General features: G+C 44.5%; 1 protein-coding gene across 4 annotated transcripts in view; it reads right to left on the minus strand.

Annotated features, from left to right (window-relative positions):
- Positions 1–2,749: 2,749 nt before the first annotated feature.
- Positions 2,750–26,258, minus strand: part of COL4A1 (collagen type IV alpha 1 chain) — a 155,429-nt gene continuing 131,920 nt past the window's right edge. For 2 of the 4 annotated variants that reach the window (XM_032151314.2, XM_058438063.1), the window contains exons 42-53: positions 24,231–24,416; positions 23,037–23,170; positions 20,530–20,602; positions 19,609–19,680; positions 18,266–18,394; positions 16,841–16,939; positions 15,695–15,821; positions 15,485–15,570; positions 14,480–14,657; positions 8,585–8,699; positions 5,559–5,731; positions 2,750–3,658 (exon numbers count right to left, since the gene is read on the minus strand). In XM_032151314.2, coding sequence (XP_032007205.1) covers positions 3,577–3,658; positions 5,559–5,731; positions 8,585–8,699; positions 14,480–14,657; positions 15,485–15,570; positions 15,695–15,821; positions 16,841–16,939; positions 18,266–18,394; positions 19,609–19,680; positions 20,530–20,602; positions 23,037–23,170; positions 24,231–24,416 — 1,454 coding nt within the window. In that variant the 3' untranslated portion in view covers positions 2,750–3,576. Of the gene's footprint in view, positions 3,659–5,558; positions 5,732–8,584; positions 8,700–14,479; positions 14,658–15,484; positions 15,571–15,608; positions 15,822–16,840; positions 16,940–18,265; positions 18,395–19,608; positions 19,681–20,529; positions 20,603–23,036; positions 23,171–24,230; positions 24,417–26,258 lie in introns of all 4 variants that reach the window. The other 2 variants (XM_058438064.1, XM_032151313.2) reach the window with 2 other exon arrangements.

Here is a 26,258-nt window from a genome sequence, read left to right on the forward strand (position 1 = left end):
ATCCAAAAATGGGCTTGTAACCAGAATATGCGAAAAACATTCAGAATGCAACAGTATGAAAACGAGCAACCCAACTGAAAACCTGAACAAAGGGGCTGGATACAGCGGCTCACGCCTGAAATCCCAGCACTTCGGGAGGCCAAGGTGGGCAGATCACCTCAGTCTAGGAGTTTGAGGCCAGCCTAGACGACATGGTGAAACCCAGTCTCTACAAAAATACAAAAAAAATTAGCTGGGTGTGTGGCACACATCTGCAGTCCCAGCTACTCAGGAGGCTGAGGTGGGAGGATCACTTGAGCCCAGGAGGTGGAGGTTACAGCGAGCCGAGATTAGGCCACTGCAATCCAGCCTGGGCAACACAGTAAGACCCCATCTAAAAATAAAATAAAATAAAATAAAATAAAATAAAATAAAATAAAATAAAATATTTAAAAAGACTGAGCAAAGGCTTAACAGACACTTAAAAAAAAGAATATACAAGATATACAGACAGCCAAAAACTGTTCAACATCATTAACCATTAGAGAAATGCAAATTAACCATAGTTAATGCCACTATATACTTGTGAGAAGACCACACACACACACAAAAATTGCTGGCAAATCAAATACTGGAGGGGATGTGGAGCCACTGGAGCTCGCATTGGTTGCTGGTGGAAGGCAGCATGGTGCAGCCACCCTGGAGGATGGTTTGGCAGCTCCTTAGAACATTAAACTCACACTTCCCCTATGACACAGCTGTCTTAGTACTGGGCATTTATCCTAAAGTAATGAAGACTTACATTCACATGCAAACCTGAATGTGAATGTTTATTCCTATTTATAATCACCAAAACCCAGAAACAACCCAAATATCCTTCAACGGGTGAATAGAGAAGTGAAGGGTGGTATGTCTATAAAATGCCATCCCGCTCAGCAATAAAAAGGAACGAACTACTGATACACATAACGACTTGGAGGAATGTCAAATACATTATGCTGAGTGAAAGAAGACAGTTTCAAGTCTATTATTCCATTCTTGAATGGACGATCTATGATGGGGGAGTTCCATGGTTGATGACCAGGTTAGGGTGCCTGAGCATGTTATACATAGTACGGGTTTGAAGGTTTTTAGGTGATGAAACTGTTCTGCGTGCTGATTTGGTTATGGGTATGTGAACCTATATATAAGTTCACAATTCATAGAAATGTACATCAAAGTAAGTCAGTTCTACTGTAAGTTAATTTAAAAAACATAAAAACTGCTTTCAGAATAACAGGTATAAGATGAATGGGATTTGAATGTTGGGATCCACAGTGTTATATTATCTTCTTTGTACTTTCCTAGGGATACTAAATTGTATATAATAAACATGACAAATGAACTTTATACATATATATGTATATGTATATATGTGTACAAAATTTTGTACACAAAATATATATACATGTACGAAATGCTCTGAAGTGGCTCTTAATACCTCTCAGTAACTTCAGTAGAAACTAAGCCTAATGATTTTAATTTTCTTCTCTACCCTTCTATATACTAAGGAGAGCAAAAGAACACTTTTCACTGGTTTTGTCAAAAGTGGCGAGAAGGTGGCGAACTGGGTCCCTGCCGCATGGCCTGCCTGGAGCACTGTGCTGCGTGTTCACATTCTGTCCTTTGCCTTCGCGATGGCTCTGGTGGGTGAGTTAACTGAGAACATCATCATACTGAGAGCTGTTTTTCTGAGTATGCAGTAACACACTCATTCTCCGTGGACTATATTCTGATCCAGTTCAAACTGAAGCTTCGGTCATTAGGGAAAAGAAATCAGCCATCTATTTTTTTTTCCTACATCAAGTAATACTTGGAATCCAGCCCTCTACTCCACTCCTAATAGAACTAAAATCTCAGTTCTAACCCCCAGTGGATTCACACTTAATGGCTATATATGTGTGCTATTCATCGCTGTTTATCTTCTACTTAACCAATGCCTGGGAAGTGGCATTTGTACAGCGAATGAATGGATGGATGGAGATAGATGACAGCTCTCTGGGGGGACAGATGGAAGGATGTAAAGGAGGGAGTGAGGAGGCGACGAAAGAGGAAGAGATGGAGAACACCAATCTTTTTTTCCTTGTTGTAGTCACTAATAAATCACCCCCAGTCTGTGACTCTCATTTGGAAGAAGTGCAAAATAAAAATGATCTAAGGTATGCAAAGCTTACAAATTTATTAGCAGCTTGTGCAGTAAGTTTCTTTTAATGCGTCTGTGGCAATACTAGCAACAAATTAATAAAAGCTTAATTTTTATACAAATAGTTTTATTACAAATTTGAATTCTTAAGAAATACACATTTAAAGAAATTACATAAAAGGCCTTAGTAGTCTTAGAAATGTTTTTGGAGACTTTTAGTGAAATGTCATTTCAGGCCTAGTGGTCCGAATCTGCCCTCCTGCGGTCCATGCGATGCCCTGCTGAGGTCTGTGAACACAGCTCATGAGAAACCACGGAAATGGCCCGAATGTGCTTACGTGTGAAAATACTGATACTGTGATTCAACAGAGCTGTTTTTCAAGCCTGGATGCAGAATGAGGAATACTAATGAAATGACGGCCTTTAAGGTTGTTGCTTTTGAAGTCAAGTCATTCAGTTTGTGATTAGTGTTTAAAACCCTGAAAATATTTAATACAGAATAAAAACAGTAAGCTCAAAGTACATGTTTCACTATAATAGACACCATATTCATGAACCTGGGTTTGGTTTTGGCAATACATAATTTTTGGTTTAGAAGTGAACAATGAAAACGGATGTTTCACATTCAATATCCTAGTCTTTAAAAACCTATGTTAAAGGACAGCACAGTCTTTCAAAGGAAGAAAACTATGTAAGCTTTATTTTAACAGTGGAAGTTAAACTAAACCTTGATCTGCCTAATTGCTGACATCTATATAAATTACTAATATATATATATATATTTAATTTTCGACTATTTTTGGACCATCTTAATTCCACAGGAAAATTGTGATTTCTGCAAAAGCAGCTGCAAAGTACCACACATAGCAGAAAGACAGAAATTTATATTGGGGGGTTGGAAGATATGGCTACTGAGTCTGTAATTCCATTTGGAGGTTCAAAAAACCATTTTTACATTGCTATTATTTGTACAAACCAAGGGACCTAAATTTTGAAACAGCTAGACAGTGATATAAACAAACATTTATCTCTGGGGGTAGAAAATTAATTATAATACAAGAATGAAAATGGGCAAACAGTATGGAAGGCACCCACACCTCCTAGCACCCTTTGGTTTTCTGATGGAGTTCTCACTTCACACATCAGTGCATTGGATTGCAGAAAATATTGATATTTTATTTCATCAAAAGTGCCATTTGGTATGCCACTATTGAAAGCTTATTGCTGTCTTTTTCTCCTTCAGCAAGTAGAGGTCAATGAAGCAGGGTGTGTTAGTTACGCAAATTCCTATAAGGCACTTTACGGTTTTCATATTGGACAGTGAGGTACACAGGATATATTTCTAGGGTTCGTTGCTGTTAACAAAAAGAGGAAGAAGTAGCACCATGTTGTGACATTAGCTGAGTCAGGCTTCATTATGTTCTTCTCATACAGACTTGGCAGCGGCTGACGTGCGTGCGCAGCTCCCCTGCCTTCAAGGTGGACGGCGTGGGCTTCCTAAAACACAACACAGAGACAGACCATTGGCCATCACCTCACAGCACGTCAGAAACGTGGCACTCCTGCCCTGCTCAGAAATCTCTAAGGGATCGGCCCAGCCCCTGGCATCAGGCCCCAACCTGGTACCACCCAGTGAGCAGGCATGTGCTGGGTGCAGTGCACACACGGTCCCATGCACACAGAACACTGCAGGTTACCATCTGAACACCCAGGCCCTGGCACCTGCCCCAGTGCCCACAGCCCCTTAGGGCACAGCTGAAGTCCCGCCACATCAGTCTGGCCCCGAAGCCTTGGCCATTTCCCTCTGTGCCACCCTGCCTCCTCATATTACAATTTCACTTTTTTTCCTTTCTCCTCCACTAGATCATAAACTCCTCCTCCTTCCAGGCTAAGAAGAAGATATTATTCTTCTCTGCAACACTTTACACACATAGTAAGTGTTCATTAAATATTTGTGGAATGATGTGATGAGTAATAAATCTGGAGTAATTCCCTAGACCTCAAAATACTTTTATAACTTTTGAAGGATTTCTATGCAGATGGTCTGCTTTGAGGCCAAAAAGAGGGAAAAACATTTAATGTCCCAAGTGTTTCTCAAGCTTAGAAACTCTACATTATTTTGATTGTTGAAAAGGTAAAATCTGAACTAAAATTGGTACTGAGAAAATTCTATTAAAATAAAAATAAATAAATAAAAATTAAATGAAAATAGCCATTTATGAGACTGCCTCATCCTAAAATTGAGGCTGCTTATTTTATTAACTTTTGGTGCAAATTCTAGTACCCTCAAGTTTATTATTTAAATTAATGGGATCTTAGCTAGTTTGCTTTGGGAAAACATTTTAGTTTATTGTATCAGGCTGCTGGTTAAAAAAAAAAACAAACCCATTGTTACCTATCAACCTTATTAAGAGGACACTGCAGGGGCTGAGGCATGAACAAAGTGTGCTCATTTTGGTAGTGAATGGTGAAACTCTATCTGCAGCATTGATGTCAAGTTTCCAGTTCCTTGAAAGGCTCCAATAAACCACCAGTTAGGCACGCGGCACTTTTTCGATGAGTAACGAATTAGAGGAGCGTGTATGTTGTTCTGCCTCTTACTATCTAAGCTGGAAAGAGACAGGATCATAGCAGAGTTCCATATAATTCTCTCCAAAAAGGTGAAGACGGAAAGGCTTATCTCCGGGGGTGAGAAGCACTTGTTTTGGAAATGAACAGTGAGCAGCTGTGCCAGCTCCGTCAGCCTCCAGCATTCGCTCCAGCGGGGCTGCAGCTGGGGCTCCGGATAGAGGGTTCATTATGCGCTCCTGGCCTTCGGGGACAGGCCGGGCTCCCAGTCAACTCCAGCAAGGTTAGTAGCCACTTGGGACAGTCATTTTAAAGGTGAGATTTTGGTAATGGAAAAGGAAGGAAGGGTCTTCCCTCTCAATTTCAGCTGAATTTGTGCTGAAATTAATTTTTATTTGCACAGGTCTAAAAAAATACCTTGTGAAGTCACTCAGAACTTATACAAAGTGTACACGACGATCAGTGTTATAAATGGCATGAAAATGAACGCTGCTCACTTCTCCCCGGGATTATTAAATATACCGTATTTCAAACATGCTCTGTTTGGAGATTTCAGTTGCTTTAATTACATTTTAGTACATTCACCTAGAAAAAATGGAAAATGACCTTTTTCTTTCATGGTTCTTCAGTAAATGAAAAAATTAAACCTATGACTCAAGGTCTGCCTTTGAAAATCGTCTCGGTCATCTGCCCGTGTCGAACAGCATCAAATATTCATTACTAACCATCTTTGAGACTTTGCGTTGGAAGGTGTTACGGATCGCGGATGATTAAAAACTAAAGTCACCAAGGGGCCAGCACCCTGCAGAAAAGCAGTGCTCCCACTTACCTGAACATCTCGCTCCTCTCTATGGTGGCGAGCCAAAAGCTGTAAGCGTTTGCGTAGTAATTACAGGTCCCACGGCCATGACACTCGATGAATGGCGCACTTCTAAACTCCTCCAGACAGGAGCCGGGGGACGCCAGGGCTTGGCCAGAGCCTTCTGCACCAGCGCTGGTGTGCTGCGGAACAGATGCAAGCCGTGAGTCAGAGGTTCCCTCCCCAAACACCGGGAGAGAGATCGATCCTTCCCAGGAAGGTGCCAGGGTGTTCCCTCTGGAAAGCCACACACTGCAGCCTCATGTGGTCACCACAGGACACACTCTGTGCCCAAATTCTCGGGCTGGCCGGCAAGCCAGTGCCTGCATGGCTGGGGCCCCATAGTGTTCAACATGGCCCCAGGGATCGTCTAATGGCTGCTTCCCAAATAGGTGACCAGCCCAGCTTTATTAGGGTTTAAAGAAGAGCTATGTATTAGATTTGAAACACTCCAAGCCCTTCTAACGTGGGGCATGAGACAATAGCCAAAATGTTCAAATAATGTTGTAAACAACTGATATGGAATCAGACTTTACAAATGCATTCCTGCATTTGCTATATTAGATGCTATTTATCTTATAATAAGGTAAAGAATAATCATTCAATTTTTTTTCTTTAAAAAGAGAGAAAAACAAGAGAAAGAGAAAAAAATAGCTACTACTATAACTTTATCAAATTGCATTTTGGTCTAGCAGGTTTAAGTAGGACCTTCCTGTACTCAGAAACCAAGACCTTAAAATGAATGACATACAACCTTGACTAAGACATGACAACAGATCCCCATGACTATTATTTCAGATATGGGAAATGTGAACTCAAGAATTTTGGAGACACAAGGGACCTTTGAAGACAAGGCTAACTCCACTGATTCGCAGATGAGGACATTCTGGGATCTGACCAGGATCACACAGCTTCAAGGCAGAGCAGAGGCAAGGACAGGAGTCTCCAGACCTCCAGACCAGAGCCACCGTCCTGAGAACTCAGAGGAGGTGCTGGAAGACACTGTTCTCTAGAATGTCATTATTTTCGTCTGCTCCTGATTTAGAGAAATTATGGGCAATCACTGTTTCAGGCCTTTTGACACCCGGACAAGGGTTGGTGGTGACAACAGCTTTCCTGTGGTTCCTCAATGCAACTGTGGGCTTTCTCTGACACACAGAGATTCCACTCAGTATTTCTTATGATTATGGAGTGGCGAATCCAATCTACCTTTTAATGCAAATGGCATGCTTACATCATTGTTAGTGTCCTGTTTCTCTATACAGCATTTTCAACCTTTTTGGCTCTCGATAAACTAGGTACAATGCAGCACTTCCAATTATTGGAACAACCTGTTAATCTGGTGGTGGTGTTGCAACATGAAGAGTCTAGCTGCAGTACAATCAACCCAGCAAACCATACAATCAAACTTGCAGCAGTACAATCAACCCAGCAAACCATACAATCAAACTTGCTGCAGTACAATCAACCCAGCAAACCATACAATCAAACTTGCTGCAGTACAATCAACCCAGCAAACCGTACAATCAAACTTGTATACGTGCACAAACATTTTAAAAATTGCTTTCCTGCCAACTTTTTCTACACTTGGAATAATGCGAAGAAAAGCACAAGAAAAATCCAGTAGAAGGAAATCGCAATGGTGGGCGCCTCGCACACAGCACGTCTGGAAGGTGGAACAGAGACCCTCCACACGGCTGGGACTCAGAGCAGACGCCACACCATCCGTGAGTTACCTTGTTATGTACCCTCAGCATCCTCACTCAAACATTAAAAAAAATGCTTTCCTGCCAATTTTTTCTACAATTGGAATAATTTACAGAAGAAAATAGCTATGAAGCCTGTCAATCAGATAATAAATAATGTTCATCTGTAGGTCAGATGTACAACTTGCCCATTCCTGACAGTGTGAAGATGGGACTAGGACTTCCAATGATGACGCAGATGTACGTGTAGGGTCGTTTACTGGGAATTGGCAAATTCTGGCATAACTCTGATCTTACAAGTTCACGACCTGTATATATTTAATCAACACTGCCAACTGGGGTAATGGAATAAAATAAGCTACGATGAGTGTATCAAACAGGGGCCTTGTTTTCTGTTTCAATTGGCTTTTGTGGGGAAGGGAAGCTCTGGGGCTAGGAGAGCAGTCCTTGCCCTGTGGGAAGCGTCCCAGGCAGCACTGCCCCAGGAGGGCCTTCGTGGAGGCCCCAGCCAGCCCTTGGGTGTTCTCTCCCTAACTCAAGCTTCTGCTTTCAAGCTCATGCATGTTGTAGTAGAATGTGTACTCCCCACGTGCAGGCTCTCTTCTTCCTTTCCCTGAAAGAGGCCTCCACTCCCTGTAAAGAAGCTGGTCATATAGAGAAGCTGGTCACATGGAGAAGCTGGTTATATAGAGAAGCTGCTCATATAGAGGAACTGGTCATATACAGAAGCTGTTCATATAGAGAAGCTGGTCATATAGAGAAGCTGCTCATAGAGAGAAGCTGGTCATACAGAGAAGCTGCTCAAAGACAGAAGCTGGTCATACAGAGAAACTGGTCATATGCACAAGCTGATCATACAGAGAAGCTAGTCATATGGAGAAGCTGGTCATATGAAGAAGCTGCTCACATAGAGAAGCTGGTTGTATGGAGAAGCTGGTTGTATACAGAAGCTGCTCACATTGCTGGTGCTGGAACGGAGCTGTAGAGCACCCGAGTGGAGCAGCCACAGGGAAGCAGAGACCCGGGCCTGCATTTCCAGGAAGATGCTCATCCCAGCTACCTTGGCTGTGGGCAGGGAAAGGTTCTGGCTGGTGGTGAAGACCCCTGCTGTCACCAGGCAGAGCAGGCCAGGCTTCGAGGCATGCTTTGGAAGGGGATGGTTGGAGGAAGAAGGAGGGGCTTAAGCAGTGAGATGCAGAGAACTCCAAGGTGTGGAGGCACCAGATAGAGGTGGCTATGGGGCACGAGTGGGGCTCTTCCCGGGAAATATGGCGTCTCCCAGACACTTACCATCACAAAAGAGTAGCCAATCCACAGCGAGGACCACCCGCTGGGGCACGGTGGGATCTGAATGGTCTGACTGTGCACGGCCATTACCATGGCAGGCGCCTCACACACAGCACACCTGGAAGTAGAGCAGAGACACTCAGCACAGCTGGGGCACAGGGCAGAGGCCACCCTCCATGCACTGCCCCGTTACCTACACTCAACATCCTCACTCAGTCTTTCTGGTCCAATTACATATTAAGTGGAAAACATTGTGCCCATTGCTTAGACTCTGAGGTTTAGCACCTTCCCATTGGTTTTATAAGCCTGTCTCAGTATTAAAACATTCAATTCAAAAATAGAGCAGGATGGCTAGGCGCGGTGGCTCATGTCTATAATCCCAGCACTTTGGGAGGCCGAGGCGGGCAGATCACCTGAGGTCAGGAGTTCAAGTCCAGCCTGACCAACATGGAGAAATGCTGTCTCTACTAAAAATACAAACAATTAGCTGGGCATGGTGGCACATGCCTGTAATTCCAGCTACTCGGGAGGCTGAGGCAGGAGAATCACTTGAACCTGGGAGGCGGAGGTTGCAGTGAGCTGAGACCGTGTCAATGCACTCCAGCCTGGGCAACAAGAGTGAAACTCCATCTCAAAAAAAAATTAGAGCAGGACACAGGCCTGTAGTCCTGGCTACTTGGGAGGCTGAGGCAGGACGGCCTGAGGCCAGGAGTTCAAGGCTGCAGGGAGCTATGCTCGGCCTGCCTGTGGGTCACTGCTCTCCAGCCTGGGCAACATAGCGAGACCTGCCCCTAAAAAGCTGTTTAAAAAATAGATCCAACACGAGTCATTTAACTGTCTGTCTTGTAGAAGGGAAAAATAGGAAGGCAAAGCTCTAACAGTGGCTCTCCTGGAGGGGCTGGGGTTACAGGCGACTTTTCTTCTTTGGGCATTTGAGTGTTTTCCAATCTTTCGACAATGAGTATGTATTTCCACACAAGCACAATAAATGCTTCAGAAAAAATGCTGGTGAAATCCAAGAGCTACTCCTTCTGGAATGCAACAGTTTGTTTGAAGCTATGAATAATCTTTAGTAGAAGAAATGCACTTAGTGAGTTGAGTAACTAAGACAAATAATGCATGCTTTAATGAACTCCAGGCTGAATGTCCACATGGGCCTCTCGCGGGAATCTTGTTTTTGGTCTGCTCTCTTGGCTCAGCTGTCCAAGGTCCGAGGCTGTCAGCATCCACTGCAGCTGAAGTGACCCCCAGAGGACCCTCCCAAGGACAGGATGCCTCCCAAGCCAGGCTGACTCAGCTCAGCCTTGGGACTGCACCAGAAATAAATTAAAACAGCAGTGTTCTCACTAAGGCCCTCTCAATGAAGGGAGCCCTTGATGGTGGGATAATGCTTTGTTTTAAAAAAAAATTAAACGCCAACAGTGAATAATTACATTCAAGTCACAAAATGAACAGTGTTAACAATGCTGATAAATGACTATAAATGGTGCTAATAATTACACCTAGTTATACTGGGACATTTGCATGAAAGTGGATCAGAAGGGGGAATAGGGCTGAATGAGTCATTTGATTTTCCATGGACGTGTATATGTGTGTGTGTGTGTGTGTGTGTGGTGTGTGCAATTTTCTATTTTATTCACCCAAATGCAGATGCATTAAAAGGTTCAGTTAAACAACAGTGACTGAAATTGGCCTTATACATCTGCCACCGTCTGTTTGCTAGACACGAGACCTAGAAATACAGCCTGCAGGGAAGGGTTTTGTCTTTTTCAGACTGTCTCTGGGCTGAGGGATTCAAGGGTCCTGCCCCATTGCAGGCTTAAAGAGCTGTGTGATTCCTTAAAATTCACATGGCCAAATTCTCCATATTGCATATGAAGAAACTAAGGCCAGGGTTAGTTGTGTCCAAGACAGAACTAAAATGCAGTTCCCCTTGCTCTCAATCCAGCAGTCTTTTCATCAGAGCAATTAGCAATCAGTATTTATCTCATGAGTCTTGTCTGCAGAAAGCTAGAAAGTACTTAGAAAATTGTGCCCTACTATCAGGATGAAGGCAGGAAAACTGCCACCTTTTCTGCTCAAAATGAAGGCTTTTGTGTCATTTGCTGTTTCTAAAATTTAGCTTTCGGACCTCCCTAAAGGGAAGAGCTGAGAAGGAACCTGTAAGTCCTGAGAAGTTGTGGAAACCACTAAGTTCAGTAATCACGGAAACCTGTCTTCTCAGAGACAGGGACAAAGGGGCAGCCTCTCTACAACAGGGAAGTAGAGGCAGACTTGATGCAAAAGCAGCAGCTTCAAGTACATTCCTGGGAAGGTCCCTTCATGCTGAGCTTCAATGTGTCAACTAACAGAAAGACATAAAAATCTGGAAAAGTAAAGTCCTGGGACATTTCAGGACTTTCTGGTCCAATTACATATTAAGTGGGAAATGCTGTGCCCATTGCTTAGACTCTAAGGTTTAGCACCTCCCCGTTGGCTTTATAAGCTCATCTCAGGATCAAAACATACAGAAACTTAGACTCTTGGTGCTCAAAGACCAGGGGTGTTTTACTGAGAGGAATGCATCACAGAGAAATGCTGGTATCAGACACACAGCTTCTCTGAGACCTGTTTTTGGACTACCACCAAGGCATGCCGGAGCTCCTGTCAAGAAGCTCTGAATCAAGGTCAAATGTCAACATTGCCAAGAAGTAAACAGGAAACATATCAATGAATAGTCTTTTTCTACTTGTTGTGTAAAGGAAGCTAAAAAAAGAAACCCACAAAAGTTGTAACTTTTCCTTCTAGTTATCAGGCACGGTTCTGAGCAAGAAAAGTCTCAAAACAGTCAGTATCTGGCAGCCACTCACACAGGTGAAGCATTGCCTGCATTCTGAAAAGTGCCATTCTGGAAGTGTAATGAATGATATTCTCCATTTTAAGACCTATAAAGTAAGTTTTCTTATAGCTCAAAAAAAATCAAAGAAAACTGTCAGTAGATATTTTAATGTAAGGAGATCAAAGATCTAAGATTTTCCTACATAGGAGGTGCCTTCCAGCCCTCTGGTCCATGGTCCCACGTGGCATAGCTCTCTCACTAAATTGTGATCTGCCAGGACCTGCCTGGCACATAACCCTGGTCTTCCCCCAAACAGGGCATGTTCATCTAATGAAAGGAGTAGGGCTAAAGGCACACCCTAGGGCAGCTGAGCACGAGCTCCAGGGGTGACTCCAAGCATTTTCTTCCCTTTTCCCTTTTCTCGTGAATGTAGGGCACTTCCTAGCTGATACTGCTACATCTTTCTTCATATTCAAAGACTGCTGATTTTTTTTTTTTTTTTTTTTTTTTGAGACGGAGTCTCGCTCTGTCGCCCAGGCTGGAGTGCAGTGGCGCAATCTTGGCTCACTGCAAGCTCCGCCTCCCGGGTTCACGCCATTCTCCTGCCTCAGCCTCTCCGAGTAGCTGGGACTACAGGCTCCCGCCACCACGCCCGGCTAATTTTTTGTATTTTTAGTAGAGACGCGGTTTCACCGTGGTCTCGATCTCCTGACCTCGTGATCTGCCCGCCTCGGCCTCCCAAAGTGCTGGGATTACAAGCGTGAGCCACCGCGCCCGGCCTGACTGCTGATTTCTTTAAAGGGAATATAAAACACTTTTTATCTTTTTTATCATTTATTATCTTAATATGTAAAAAGTAAAATTACAGAATAGCTTCTTAGTCAAATGAATTTGTTCACTGGCCACTTTCCTATTATTTCTGAGTATTTCTAAGCAATAAACTTTTTTTCTTTTGAGACAGAGTTTTGCTCTTGTCGCCCAGGCTGGAGTGCAATGGTGCGATCCTGGCTCACTGCAATCTCCGCCCGCTGGGTTCAAGCAATTCTCCTGCCTCAGCCTCCCAAGTAGCTGGGATTACAGGTGTGCACCACCATACACAGCTAATTTTTGTATTTTTAGTAGAGATGGGATTTCACCATGCTGGCCAGGCTGGTCTCAAATTCCTGACCTCAGGTGATTTACCTGCCTTGGCTTCCCAAAGTGCTGGGATTACAGGCATGAGCCACCACGCCAGGCCAGCAATAAACTTTTAATTAGAAGGAAAGAGGCAAAGAGAGGACAGTCATGTTATTTTCAGTCGTAATAATTTCAGTTTCCCCAGCTTACTTCCTATCAGGGAGGCTCCGGGGCCTGAAAACATACTTCAGATATTAGTGCGGATAAACACTTAAGGGAAATTGCTCAGTCCAGCACATGCATTTTCAATGGGTACAATATCACCCAAGGGAGCAAAAATTGGTGGAACTGGGAGCATATGTATTATTGTATAATTTTTTATGTATAAATCTGTATAATTTTATGTATAAAGCACAGATATACATACAATACACAAACAGAGGAGATACACAGTATGTCTGCAGTATTACAGTTTCATAGGGGCCACCTCACACCCATTGGGATGGCTACTATCAGAAAGGCAGAAAACAACCTGTGCTGGTGAGGACGTGGAGCAACTGGAAGCCTGTGCGCTGTGGCAGGAATGGAAAGGGTGTGGCCACTGAGGAAAACAGCACAGAGGCTTCTCCAATAACTAAAAATAGAATTACCATACGATCCCGCCATTCTACTTCTGGGTATACATCCAGAAAAATTAAAAGCAGGCTCTCAAAGAAATATTTTCACACCCGTGTTCATAGCAGCATTGTTCACAATAGCTGAGGTGTGGACGAAACCCAAGTGTCCATTGACAGAGGAACAGAGAAACAAAACGTGGCACCTATGCACAATGAAATATTATTTGGCCTTAAGTATGTAAGAAATTCTATCACATGCTATCATGTAGATGAATCTTGAGGACATTTTTCCTTCTGTCACTGGGAAATAGGCCAGTGACAAAAGGAAAAATACTATATGATTCCACTTATATGAGGTGTCTACAGGGGTCAAATTCACAGGGACAGAAAGTAGAATGGGGGTCACCAGAGGCTGGGAGGAGGGATGTGGAGTCAGTGTTTAATAGGGACAGAGTTTGAGTTTGGGAAAATAAAGAAGTTCTGGAGACGGATGGTGGTGATGGTTAAACAACAATGCAAATGTAGTTAATGCCACTGAACTGTGCACTGAAAAATTATTAAGATGGCAAATGTTATGTCATGTCCATTTTACCAAAATTAAAAATAATTTTTAAAAAAATTCATAGGGGCAGGGACGATTCAGAAAACAATGTCTTAAAAGGCTCCTTGGGGAAGCTGTTGCTTTTTAAAAAAGAAAGATTGAGAAACACTGTTCTAAAGGTTGCTGAAGAATCAAGTGGCATCGCTTTGCTCATAGGGGGAAAGGCAAGCACCACAGTGAGTCAGGTAAAATATAAATTATCTCTGCCAGCCTGGCATTGTCTCACCACGGTTTTGCACCATAATTTTAAAAGAGAATAACTGACTTTTTTTTTCTTTTTGAGACAGGGTCTCACTCTGTTGCTCAGGCAGGAGTGCAGTGGCGTGGTCTCAGTTCACTACAGCCTCAACATCCCAGGCTTAAGTGATCCTCCCACCTCAGCCTCCCTTGTAGCTGGGACCACAGGCTCGTGCCACCACGCCCAGCTAACTTTTGTATTTTTTTGTAGAGATGAAGTCTCGTCATGTTGCCCAGGCGGGTCTTGAAATCCTGAGCTCAAGCAATCCTCTCGCCTCGGCTTCCCAAAGTGTTGGGACTACAGGCATGAGCCACTGTGCCCAGCCAACTGACTTTTACGTCAAATAATTTTTATGTTTGATTTCCATTACAAAACTCGGACATCACAAATAATAAACTAAATGGCAATGGACTGAATGTTTTGGAGAAAAATAGAAAAAATATGTTTGTCCAGACTAGAGACTTTTTCTCTTCAATTTTGCATTTGTTCCTACAAATGCTTGACTCACCTACTAATAAATGGTCTTATATTGTCCCCCGTGATGGGTGCCATTGACATGGGCATGGGCTCAGGGGTAGACAGCCAGTACGAGTAGTCATTGCGTGATGCAAAGTTGCACACGTTGTTAATATTGCAGAACAGGAAGGGCATTGTGCTGAACTTGCGCAGGCAGCTGCCGGCCGTGCCTAGCAAGGAAGAAGACAACGTGAGACGTTTTCTTTATAGTTCACAATCTATCTCTATGTAAAGTGGATTTCAGCTGGACAACAAGCAAAAACATATAATCAACATAATCACTGAAATGGAAATGTACAAAGGATTATGTAGGACATTTTTGATGAAAGGAAACAAAACCAGTTTACCAGCACAAAGAAACCTTTTCCTAAAGCTGAATTCTAGAAGAAACTTAACACATGGTTCGTTATACAATGGACAGTAACAAATTGGGCAATGTCTTTAACAAGAGTTTTGCAGAAAATGCAGAGATGCTCTTTCTATAGCAGCTTGTTGATTCTAACCCTGATAAAAGTTAAAGGCAGAGAAAATTAAAACATGGTTTGGTGGAGGATATCTGGGTCAGATTAAGATAATGAGGACGGATATGTAGCTTTCTGCTGATCCAAACTAGAGGAGCAGAGCTCAGCAGCCGTAGAGAATTTCAGACAGGATAACGTGGACATTTTTTACAAAGAGCAATGGTTAAGCCGCATCAATGCAAATTGTTAAGTGCACTCCAGGAATCTTGATCCTACTTGATAATTTGAAGATGAGATCTAAAGTTTTATTAATTTAAAGATTTTCGAAGATTCAGTCTTCACATTTCTTGGCTTGCCATTAGTAATACAGCAGCTGTTGAACTGATTATTTGTAATCAATGGAGGGAAATGGGGCCGGGCTGCTTTTTCACTGGCTACTGCCCTCACTGCAGCAGCAGAGGCGAGTCCAGCACTGTGCACCGAAGGCACTCAACACACCTGCACTGAATGAATGCGTGGATCTGCAGGCTTCTTACCCAAGTCCTGGCCATGGGCCCGCTCATTGCCTTGCACGTAGAGCAAAGAGTACCCATGGTAAAGAATTTTGGTCCCAGAAGGACACCTACACTGAATGAATGCGTGGATCTGCAGGCTTCTTACCCAAGTCCTGGCCATGGGCCCGTTCATTGCCTTGCACGTAGAGCAAAGAGTACCCATGGTAAAGAATTTTGGTCCCAGAAGGACACTGTGGGTCATCTATTGTTTGACTGTGCCTGGTCACAAGGAAGCCGTGATCAACAGATGGGGTGCCTGGGGGCCCCATGGATCCTGGCAACCCATCGGGGCCTGGTGGACCTGGAAATCCTCTTGGACCTGGAAGACAGGAGACAAATTAGTTTCCCTAATTGCAAACATGCTCCCCTAAAGGCTTTCAAAATCATTTTCTCCGAAGAGTTTTTAATATTTTGTATTTCCACAAAGTATCCTACCTATTCATGTTACCGAAAAAGTCTAAAACGAATGCGTGGCTAACTAAATACAGCAGCCTGCCTCCTTCATGGTGTCTGAACTTTTTCTTTTTACCTGCCACCTCAAGATATTTTTATAAGCACAGTTCTTGGTGCAGAGCAGATGCTTGAACAATTTAGTTCTATGACTATATGACACATATGAAAATGGATGTATGAATAAATGAAAATCAATGAATGACGTGACTCTGTGCATGTCATTCGCATGGAATCGTGGGGCTCCTGGTGGGGAGGACTATCACAGAATTATTAAACAATCTCATCTTAAGGTGTTTTCTCTTCCACAGCAGCCCAAAGCCTATGTATGGAAATGGATCAGTAAGGGACTCGCAGGCAAGGCCTGCTTCTGTCCCCTCTCTAACTGTGCCACGTGCCAAACTGTGCCCAGGTCTGCTGGGCTGAGCTCTTTGTTCAATGAGTCAGTGGCCTCAGCCTTTTGCATCATAGCCTTCATGGGACACTCGACTGTCCCTTCTCCTAAGGAAGCAGATCAAGTTCATCCCATGCCTTTGGGCCAATGCTGGCATTATTTTCATTTCTACTTCCCTTGTCCTTTGCTGAAATAGAATTTTCACAGCTGCAGCTCACATCCCACTTAGGAAACCACATGGGCCACCACTATTGGCTGCCTTTCAACAACATCTGGGAAATGTACACTTTGATCAGTATCTGTCTCTACACAGAAAAATGGACACTTCTTCAGCTCTTCTATTTGATCCTGTTTCTTCTAAGAAACAGACTTCTTCGGAAATCTGTCAAGTAATATGTCCAACTTCATTTTGCCGTTTCCCCATGCCTGGGTCTGCTGCTTCTATCCCAAAGATCCTGGTAGAGGGTGATGAGGTTGGAAGTCTCACAACCTACCAGTAGGCCCGGCAGGTCCCATCTCTCCTTTCTGGCCAGGGGCACCGTCAAACCCAGGAATACCTGGAGGTCCAGGTATGCCCACCAATCCCGTAACACCTGAGGCAAAGGAAAAATAATTTATGATCCCACATGGCAGTAAGCTGTATCTCTTTCTTCCCTTCTTAAATGTCCTTTTCAGTGTTCAAGGAGGCAAGCATAAAGTCTCACTGCAGATGAGAACGTTTTCTTGGACAGCCAGGAGTTGCTTCCCACAAAGTCGAGTACAGACTTTGCAGAAGCAGCTGGATATTCATATGGGGGTGTGTGTTTGGGCACATTGTTCTGAGTTCTCCCTGGTTTCTTGCTGTTTGGCAGATTGGTTTCTAGAAGGCAGGTGATGTGGAGGGAATGAGAGACTGGATAACTTTCCCTCTTAGCCATATACTGGGGTCTCAATTTTTAGGCAACAGATATACCAACATGGATAGTTTTTTTGTTTTCATGTACATAGCTTATTCTTCTTCTTTCTTTCTTTCTCTCTCTCTTTTTTTTTTTTTTTGAGACACGGTCTCGCTCTGTCACCCAGGCTGGAGTGCAGTGGTGTGACCACCGCTAACTACAGCCTCGACCTCCTGGGCTCAAGCGATTCTCCTACCTCAGCCTCCCGAGTAGCTGGGACTACAGGTATGCACTACCACACCTGGCTAATTGTATTATTATTATTTTGTAGAGTCAGACTCTCCCTATGTTGCCCAGGCTGGTCTTGAACTCCTGGGCTCAAGTGATCCTCCCACCTCAGCCTCCCAAAATGCTGGCATTACATAGGTGTGACCCAGTGAGCCTGGCTAGCTTATTCTTACGTATCTTTAAATTTTCATTGATGCTTTCAACTTTAAATGTTTTCATTCTCCTTTACTTCCCACCCACTCCTTATCAGTAGCTCTTGAAATAGGAGATGTTTCGCTCAAATAAGCAGAAGACTATGTTAGGGTTTCGGGAAATAACAGAATTGTACAGACAGTGCCAATCAGGCAGCGCTCCTGGGGGCATGGATGGAGAGCACCGATTTTTACCATCCCAGATTGTTAGGTGCCACCCCCACCTGGAGCGGGAGGCAGGAGGGGGAAAGGTAATGCTCTGGTTCTTTGAGCCCATGTTTTTCTAACTGAACACAGATGTGTTGTTGTGTGTTCCTCTAGCTTTTCCTGGATTTTCTTCTGGATTTTTTTAGGTCCCTTTAAAAATGTCATAGGTTTTGATACGCATTGAAGGGAGGTAAGAAACTCATATTCATATGTGTGTGTATAATCATTACCCATTGTATATACAAAGTAATGATAACGATGACCCATTATCATTATTTTAGATACACGGGTGAGGAGGAACTCTGACCACTGCCCCTCTGGGCTCCCCACACCACCTGCACAGGCCAAACCTTCTCACCTTGCTGGCCTTTCGGGCCTGGCAGTCCCTGAAGCCCTTTCAGCCCTGGGGGGCCCTCAGGACCAGGGAGCCCGGGCTCCCCTTTGATGATGTCGTAAGGACCTGGGGGGCCAGGAGGACCCGGGAGACCTGTGGGAATAGGGAAGGCATTGATCAATTTCACTGTCCACATACTGCAGCGGAAACAACTTTAGAAGGAGAGTCCCGGGTGAAGCTATCCAAATGGAACGTACTTCTCAAAGGTAAAGTCATTATCAAAACCCAGGTAAACAGATCTTCACAAACATGTCCAATCTGCACATCTTTATTATTTAACCTGAAATCCTGAACTCTCAGGCAAAGGCACTGGGGCATCAGTGTTAACTTCCCACTGCATTCTGGGCTCTGCAATCCCTGACAACTGCCCTGCGGCCTCATGCCAGCCCTCCCAGCAGGGAGAGAAGCTTGCTCTTCCCAGGCAGCCCCCGCTTCTGACGTGGAGAGTGCCACTCTGCGATTAGGACATTTTTCCCACACTCATCTGAAACCTGCCTTACTGTATAGTATCACACTGGTCCTGATCTTTGAGTGATGAATGAACTTAATCCTTCTTCTGCATGACAGGTCTTAGCGTGTGGTAAGAACCACACAAAGTGCGAGGTCCCCTCAGCCTCCCCGTCTTCAGCCCAATACCCTCAATTGTCCCTCCCCTTCCACACATCCTCTCTCCCCTCTCCTTCCTTGGGTTCCACTTCTTAGGGCATGTGGTTTCTCATTCTCTCTCCCAAAACATGGGGATTTTTTGAGATTTTTTGAAAATTAAATGATGCCCTGGAAATACGGTCTGCTCTTAAGAGGAAGCAGGATGAATACTGTGCTTAAACCACTCTCTTTTGAGATGATGTGGTTTTCCGCCCCTTCACACTGTGGGCTCCCACTGGTGGAGAAGCCAACAGCACCTTTCCCAGGAAGAATTCTTTACTGTGCAGCAGGAATGCACTCCGTCTCTGAGTGCAAGATTGATTTTCTTTCCTATTATAACTTTCAGTGGTTGATTTCAGGCTAACTTTAGAGCCCTGGGAAGTTTTTGAATTCTGAGCCTGTCAGCGAGAACCTCAGCCACCCCTCCCCTGGAGTTCCCTCAGTCCTGGATTTATCAGATTCTACTTCCAGACGAGTCGCTGGTTAAAATGTCAACTACAGGAATCTTGACTTGCTGCAAAGAATTCTCGATCAACTGTTTTTAATAATTTTTGAGTCATTTCACATATGAAAAAAGCAAACACCCCAATTCTGTGCATTCCTGGCTTTTACATTTTCACAAAGCACCAGTAAGGTGTCCACAGATCAACAAACTCTCCTACCTTTAGCTCCCGGGACACCTTGATCGCCTTGATCACCTTTAATTCCCTGGAGGCCAGGAAGACCTTTTGGACCTAAAAGCAGAGGGAAAGCATTGTCTTGCACAGAATTCCCAATGGTAAACAAATACGTGTGTGTATATATCTCTTTCTAGTACACACACATACATGTACACAAATGTATAGATAAATGCATATACACACACATATACTCATATATGCATACCCATATATACACATTCACACACCTGCTTATGCATGCATACATATACACACACACACACATATATGCATATATACACATATATGCACACATAGACAGTGAACAAATTTCCAATTTATCTTCAAGGAAGAAAACAGCATTATTTCTGGTCATGTGTGTAAAACTTTAAATGAAACCCTTTTTTCTAGAACCCAGAAGCTACATTTTTATAAGCATGCAGCCAACTGTAAAATGATCCAACTAGTGGAGGGGCATAGGGCACTGTTTCTGGTCCCGATCTGATTCACACATGTCCCTAGTTGGACCACAAGACACCTTGAGGCTGCGACCTGTTTTATTCACCTTTCACGTGTATCTGACTCAGCAGTAAAAACTGCAATGCCTGGGAGCTGGTAAGCAGCCCAAAAATGTGTGTTTAATACATGAATAAATTAATGAATAGCCCAAATCCATGACTTCTTATTGAGATGTTAATGACCCACTGATTCTTAATAAGAAAGTCAGAATGTCTTTATACTGGCATCCATAAGATTATACAAATTGGGCTGCCACACAGAAACGCCATTTTTAATTTGAAGAGAACAGTATCTCATGCTATAATGGCACCGGTGCTATCAGTGCTAAAGTGTCCGAGGCTAGCAAGCTCTTCACACAGCATCTGCTGCTGCAAAGGCTGTGTAGCAAGGCCTGTGCTGTCTTACCTTGAAATCCTGGAACTCCTGGAGGCCCCATATCACCCTTAGAGCCTGTGATTCCTGGAGAGCCACCGATACCCTAGACACACAAAGAGGAGGTTGGGAATTGCTCAGGATATGTAGGTTAAGTCTCTCCAGTAAACTGCTAGTTGGAAAACTGAAACGGCCCCTCAATGTTTTGCAAAGCACATTTGTGCACAAATGGTGCCTTGTGGTTTCTTAAATGATAGAATAACAACACCTTTGCATGTGCCTTAATCGGGAAGCTGGAAAGTAGAAGCATTTGTTTCCCTCCCATGTGTCTCCTCTGCTTGTCCATCCGCAGGGGAAGCTCCTGAGGAGCAGGCAAATGTCCCACCCTTGCCACCTCCAGCTCACAGCACGATGCCATAGACAGAGCCAGGGCCCCCTCAACACCTGTGACGGCAACATAGCCATCCAGCACCAGCCAGCGAGCTTTTCTGAAAACTTTCCCCTTAACCCTCAAGTGCAGGCAGTTTTCTTTAGAATTAGTTTTATGTCTTATCTGAAAACTGATTTTAAATATGCAAAGAAAATTAAGAAATGCTAAAGAACGAGTATTTTCCTTTATACTATGGCAATATTCGTGTATTTTAAAATAGGAGCTCATTTTCTTTCCATTTCAACACAGTCGTTCCTTTCTCTAGTTGTGGACAGCAACATGTAACAAGTTGTTTTATTTCTTACGTAGATTTGTTTCTTAGCCTTATTTTAAAAGTGTCAAACCAAAATAACATGAACATATATAGGTATATAAACATATATACAAACACATATTTATACATAAGTGTGTATATAGAGACAGACACTGATTGGCACCAGGAATGGGGTATATTTCTTTTTCTTTCTTTTTTTTTTTTTTGAGACAGAGTCTCTCTCTGTCACCCAGGCTAGAGTGCAGTGGCGCCATCTCGGCTCACTTCAATCTCTGCCTCCTGGGTTCAAGCAATTCTCCTGCTTCAGCCTCCCAAGTGGCTAGGATTACAGGCATGAGCCACCATGCTAACTTGTGCATTTTTAGTAGAGACAGGGTTTTGCCATGTTGGCCAGGCTGGCCTCGAACTCCACACCTCAGGTGATCTGCCCACCTCGGCCTCCCAAAGTGCTGGGATTACAGGCGTGAGCTACCAGGCCCAGCCGGGAATGGGGTATATTTCTATGTTACTGAGGAATAAAAATGGGAATACATAAATATTTGACAAATTACCTACACTTACATTACTGGAAAACTGCAATATAGCAATAGGGGCCCGAAAATACATTCACATACACATTTGCTATACTGTGGAGATATGCACACAGCTTTGAGGACAGGGAATGGGTAAACATGACTGTTGCTACTCCTTATAGCCAGTTCTGCGTAATTATTTATAAGCATTTCATAACTTACTGGTTCAGAAGTAAATCAGCACCACGTATTGTTTTGCACCCAGCAAGCTTAACTATTCTGTATCCATCCTTGAGAAAGGAGTCTGATGACTCTAAGATATGTCTCTGCTGCTGAGCAGCAGTTCAAAGCTTTCCCTTTTTGGGAGAACATGTGTTGACTTACAGAATAACCCGGCTTGCTCCAGCATAACTGCAGAGGTCTGTCTCAAATCCCTCCTGTTCCCGATCTCCCCTGACATACTCTTTCTCCTAATGTGTGTTAGAGAGAGAGAGAGACAGACAGACAGACAGATGGAGACAGATACAGGAAACAGAGAGACAGACACAGAGAATAAAGCTCTGCTAATCCAGCTATTTGAATGAGCGAGCCATGTAAACACAACCCTTCAGCCATGGATGTGGTTAAGCTAAAAACCAAACCAAAGATCCATGACCACCACTAAGAAGGGCTATATAGTCAGGTGCAGCAAAGAGCCAAAGTTAAGTCTCTTACACTTACACACACACACACACACACACACACACACACACACACACACAAACACACAGGGCTGCTGGTCACTTATTGCACCCTGAGATGTGCTCCTCTGAAGGCTTGTCTAAGTCACCACTTAGACTCTGTATCTGGATCAGATCAGTAAAGAGAGATGGAATATTACTGGTTATCTTTTATGACTTGAACTGTCCAAATGCAATTCCCAGTCCTCCTGCCAATCCTAAGAGATGGCTGGGCTAGTTTTACAGAATTGTTCTCTGCAAAACAACATTGGCTTGCTTTTTACACTGAGTTTGTAAGTAGGTCTTCAATTTAGGCACTGAGCCATAATTTCCAGCAGTATAACATTTCCCTTTTATGGTTCTTGGAAAACTGGATTGTAAAAAAACGTTACAATAGTTTCCTACTCTGATGCCAATAAAGATGTGGGTTACTGGCAAGAAAGAAAGAAAGAACTGATTTAGTGGGGATGTGGGAGTGTAACACACACACACACACACACACATATATATACATACACACAGTACATACACACATAGACACATATGAATACTTGTGGCCAGAAAAGACTCCTTTAAAAATAAAAATCTACAAATCAATAACTCACAGGCATGCCCTGGAATCCAGGGTCTCCCTTGGGCCCTGGGACACCGGGTGCTCCTGGCCAGCCTGGATTTCCTTTGTCACCTTTAACTCCATCAATCCCAGGAAGCCCTGGAGGCCCCATGGGTCCCGGAAGTCCTAATGGGAGAGAAGAAAGCCACATATTTGGGGTTAAATATGCACAAGTGTCCCTGGGCTGTGGGGCTATCAATACTGCCACCCACGGCCGCTCACTGATACAACACTGGACCAACAGTGAGAACCCCTGAGACAGAAATCGAGGCAGGTCAAGGAAGGAAGGAAGGAAGGAAGGAAGGAGGGAGGGAGGGAGGGAGGGAGCAAGGGAGGGAGGGAGCAAGGGAGGCAGGGAGGGAATAGAAACACCACTGTCTCTGATACAACACTGGACCAACAGTGTGAACCCTTGAGACAGAAATTGAGGCAGGTCTGGGAAGGACAGGAGAGAGGGAGGGAGGAAGGAAGGGAGGGAGGGAGGAAGGGAGGAGGGGAGGGAAGGGGAGGGGAAGGGGGGAAGGAGGGAGGAAGGTAAGGAGTAAGGAAGGGAGGGAGAGAGGGAGGGAGGAAGGAAGGAAGGGAAGGAGGAGGGGAGGGGAGGGAAGGGGAGGGGAAGGGGCGAAGGAGGGAGGAAGGGAGGGAGGGAGAGAAGGGGCGAAGGAGGGAGGAAGGGAGGGAGGGCGGAAGGAAGGGAGGGGAGGGGAGGGGAGGGGAAGGGGGGAAGGAGGGAGGAAGGGAGGAAGGGAGGGAGGAAGGAAGGAAGGAAGGAAGGAAGGAAGGAAGGAAGGACAGACATAGAAATGCCACTGTCTCTGTGTCCAAAATGGCCTGTGGTGAGTGGTGCCTGGGCACCTGTGCTACCCCTACAGGGGTCTTCGTCAGAACCCACAAGTGGGCCCAAGTGCTGTGCTGGTTTAAGTCAGACGCCACTGATGGGGCATGCGTCCACACTTGTCCAATCATTTCCTTTCTTGCATCTCCCTAATTAACTTAAATTCCTTGACAGAAAGGATACAAGAAAAGCTTTGACTCGATGGAGGCCAAACACAATTTCAAGCTGTAATAAATGCTGCAGACTTCTAAATAAAAAAGCTCAGTTGAGAATTTAACTATTTCTTTTACACTATTTCCTTTTGTGAATTCTGTCCCAGTCCCCAGCCCTGGCCTGGTGAGATGCCCTTACCTGGCAGGCCAGGCTGGCCCTGAGGTCCGCGGTCTCCTTTGGGCCCCTCCGTGGCATGGCCTGGGGATCCCGGTAACCCTGGCTGACCCTGGGGCCCCGGGGGACCCATGAATCCTTGCTCTCCTTTGGATCCAGGAATTCCTGGGCTCCCGGCTAATCCTGGGAAACCCACCTCACCCTTTGAACCTAAACAAGAAAAACAGTTTGAGGTGATGGGAAACACAGCAGCAGAAGAGTAATCTCCAGCGTGGACGGCAGAGATGGGAGGAGGCATGCCTCATCCTGCAGGTGCTGCTCAGAGGGGGCTTCCAGGGACACCAGGGGAAACTGCAGCAAGGGCTCCGATCCCTCCTTCTCTTTAGTAACACACTAGAATCCGACCATGGCCTGGCTGGAAAAAGAGCTCAGAATGCTAGGAACCCGGCTATCATTTCCATACTTCTTAAAAGACGTGTTCTATGGCAAAGGCATCTGAATTGTGTTTAGAGACATCTGCAGCAACTGCACTGCTAAACGAAAGCCTCACTCCATCAGCACATGAATGGGCTGGACAAGCCAATCATGTTATATCCATACAGTGGGACACTACTCAGCCATAGAAAGAAGTGAGCAACCACTGGGCTGGATCTCAAACTAATTATGTCATGGGAGAGTAGTCAGGCTGAAAAGACTACAAAGTGTGTGGTTTTATTTTTGTAAACTGCCAGAAAATGCAAACTAACCTAGAGGAGCAGAAGGCAGATGGACGGTTGCTTGGGGACCGGGGAGAGGGCAGGACGGGGGGATTATGAAGCCACGGAGAAGACTTTTGGGGGAAGGCTTTGCTTGCTATCTAGAATGTGGGGATGTTTTCATGGTGTAGACCTATGTCAGCCTTATCAAACTGTACACTTTAAGTATTTGTAGTTTATTACCTGTCAGTGAAACTTCAATAGGGCAGGTTTAAAAAATTAAAAAGTATCAGCTTGTAGGAAAAAAAAAATTCCATGTTTAGTTTTAAACATATTATCCAAATCTTACCAATAAAAATGCCAAAATTCTAAGGTTATTTCCAAAACAAAGGAAAAGGGAATGAAATAGGGTCAAGACCTAAGGTGGTCATTTGGGATTCTCTTCTCCTGGGGACTCTCCCTGCTATTTCACACAGCAATGAGTGGAAAACGCAAGGTGCTGTGTAGAGTTTGTGCAAGGGCAGTGCAGCATGTCGGAAGGAGTGTGCAGGTAGGAAAGGCAGGGCGGGAACAGCTCACAGTGACCCCTTGAGCAGGTGCATTTGCAAGGGGCTCTGTGTTTGAGGGAGTCTGTGAGTTAAGGGAGAGGGAAGTGTCCATTCCCAAGGCAGCCCACCCGGCACCAGGCCATCCTTCTCAACCCAGGGGTTCCCAGTGTCAGACCACACGCCTGCCAAGGAAACACTCTGGGCTGGTCTCGGGGAGAACCAGGGGGTGGAAGAAACAGCACCTCCGTGCCCCTGCTCCTTCTCAGCTGAAGTCCAAGGTCTTCCAGGGCTTTCTGAACCCTCCCACTGAGTGGGATCACTCAGCCAGCCCAGCCACCTGCCATAAGCACGCCTATGGATGCTGTGTGTGAGCTCCTGGCTGCGGCCACCTGTGGCTTCTCTTCAGTGTCGTGTGGCTCACATGCCTTGTATTTTCTGTGTCCTCTTTGCTTTCCCATGAAATGCTCAGCTCTCTGAGAAGAGACTGCCTTCCCAAGCTCCTGGCCAACTCTCAGCTGCACTTAGTACTGGCACATCATAGCCGCGCAGGGCATGTTTTTGTCTCATGGCGTGTGCTACATACTGTCCTGCATTCATATAAGTATAACTAGTTCTAGAAAGTCAGAATTTCAATATTCTGATGACCTTCTAGGCATAAAAATGACAGGGGTCTCCCCTCTCTGCTGGATTTTTATAAAATTAGTCCAAGTAAAAGATAATTCTGATCATGAGTGCACTGCACGCCATTTTGATCCATTAATTAGAAGGGAACCACATGTGTCTTGCAGGCATTGCCCTCTGGGCCCAGC

Source organism: Hylobates moloch, unplaced genomic scaffold (assembly GCF_009828535.3).
Source record: "Hylobates moloch isolate HMO894 unplaced genomic scaffold, HMol_V3 SCAFFOLD_4, whole genome shotgun sequence".
Taxonomy (NCBI): domain Eukaryota; kingdom Metazoa; phylum Chordata; class Mammalia; order Primates; family Hylobatidae; genus Hylobates; species Hylobates moloch.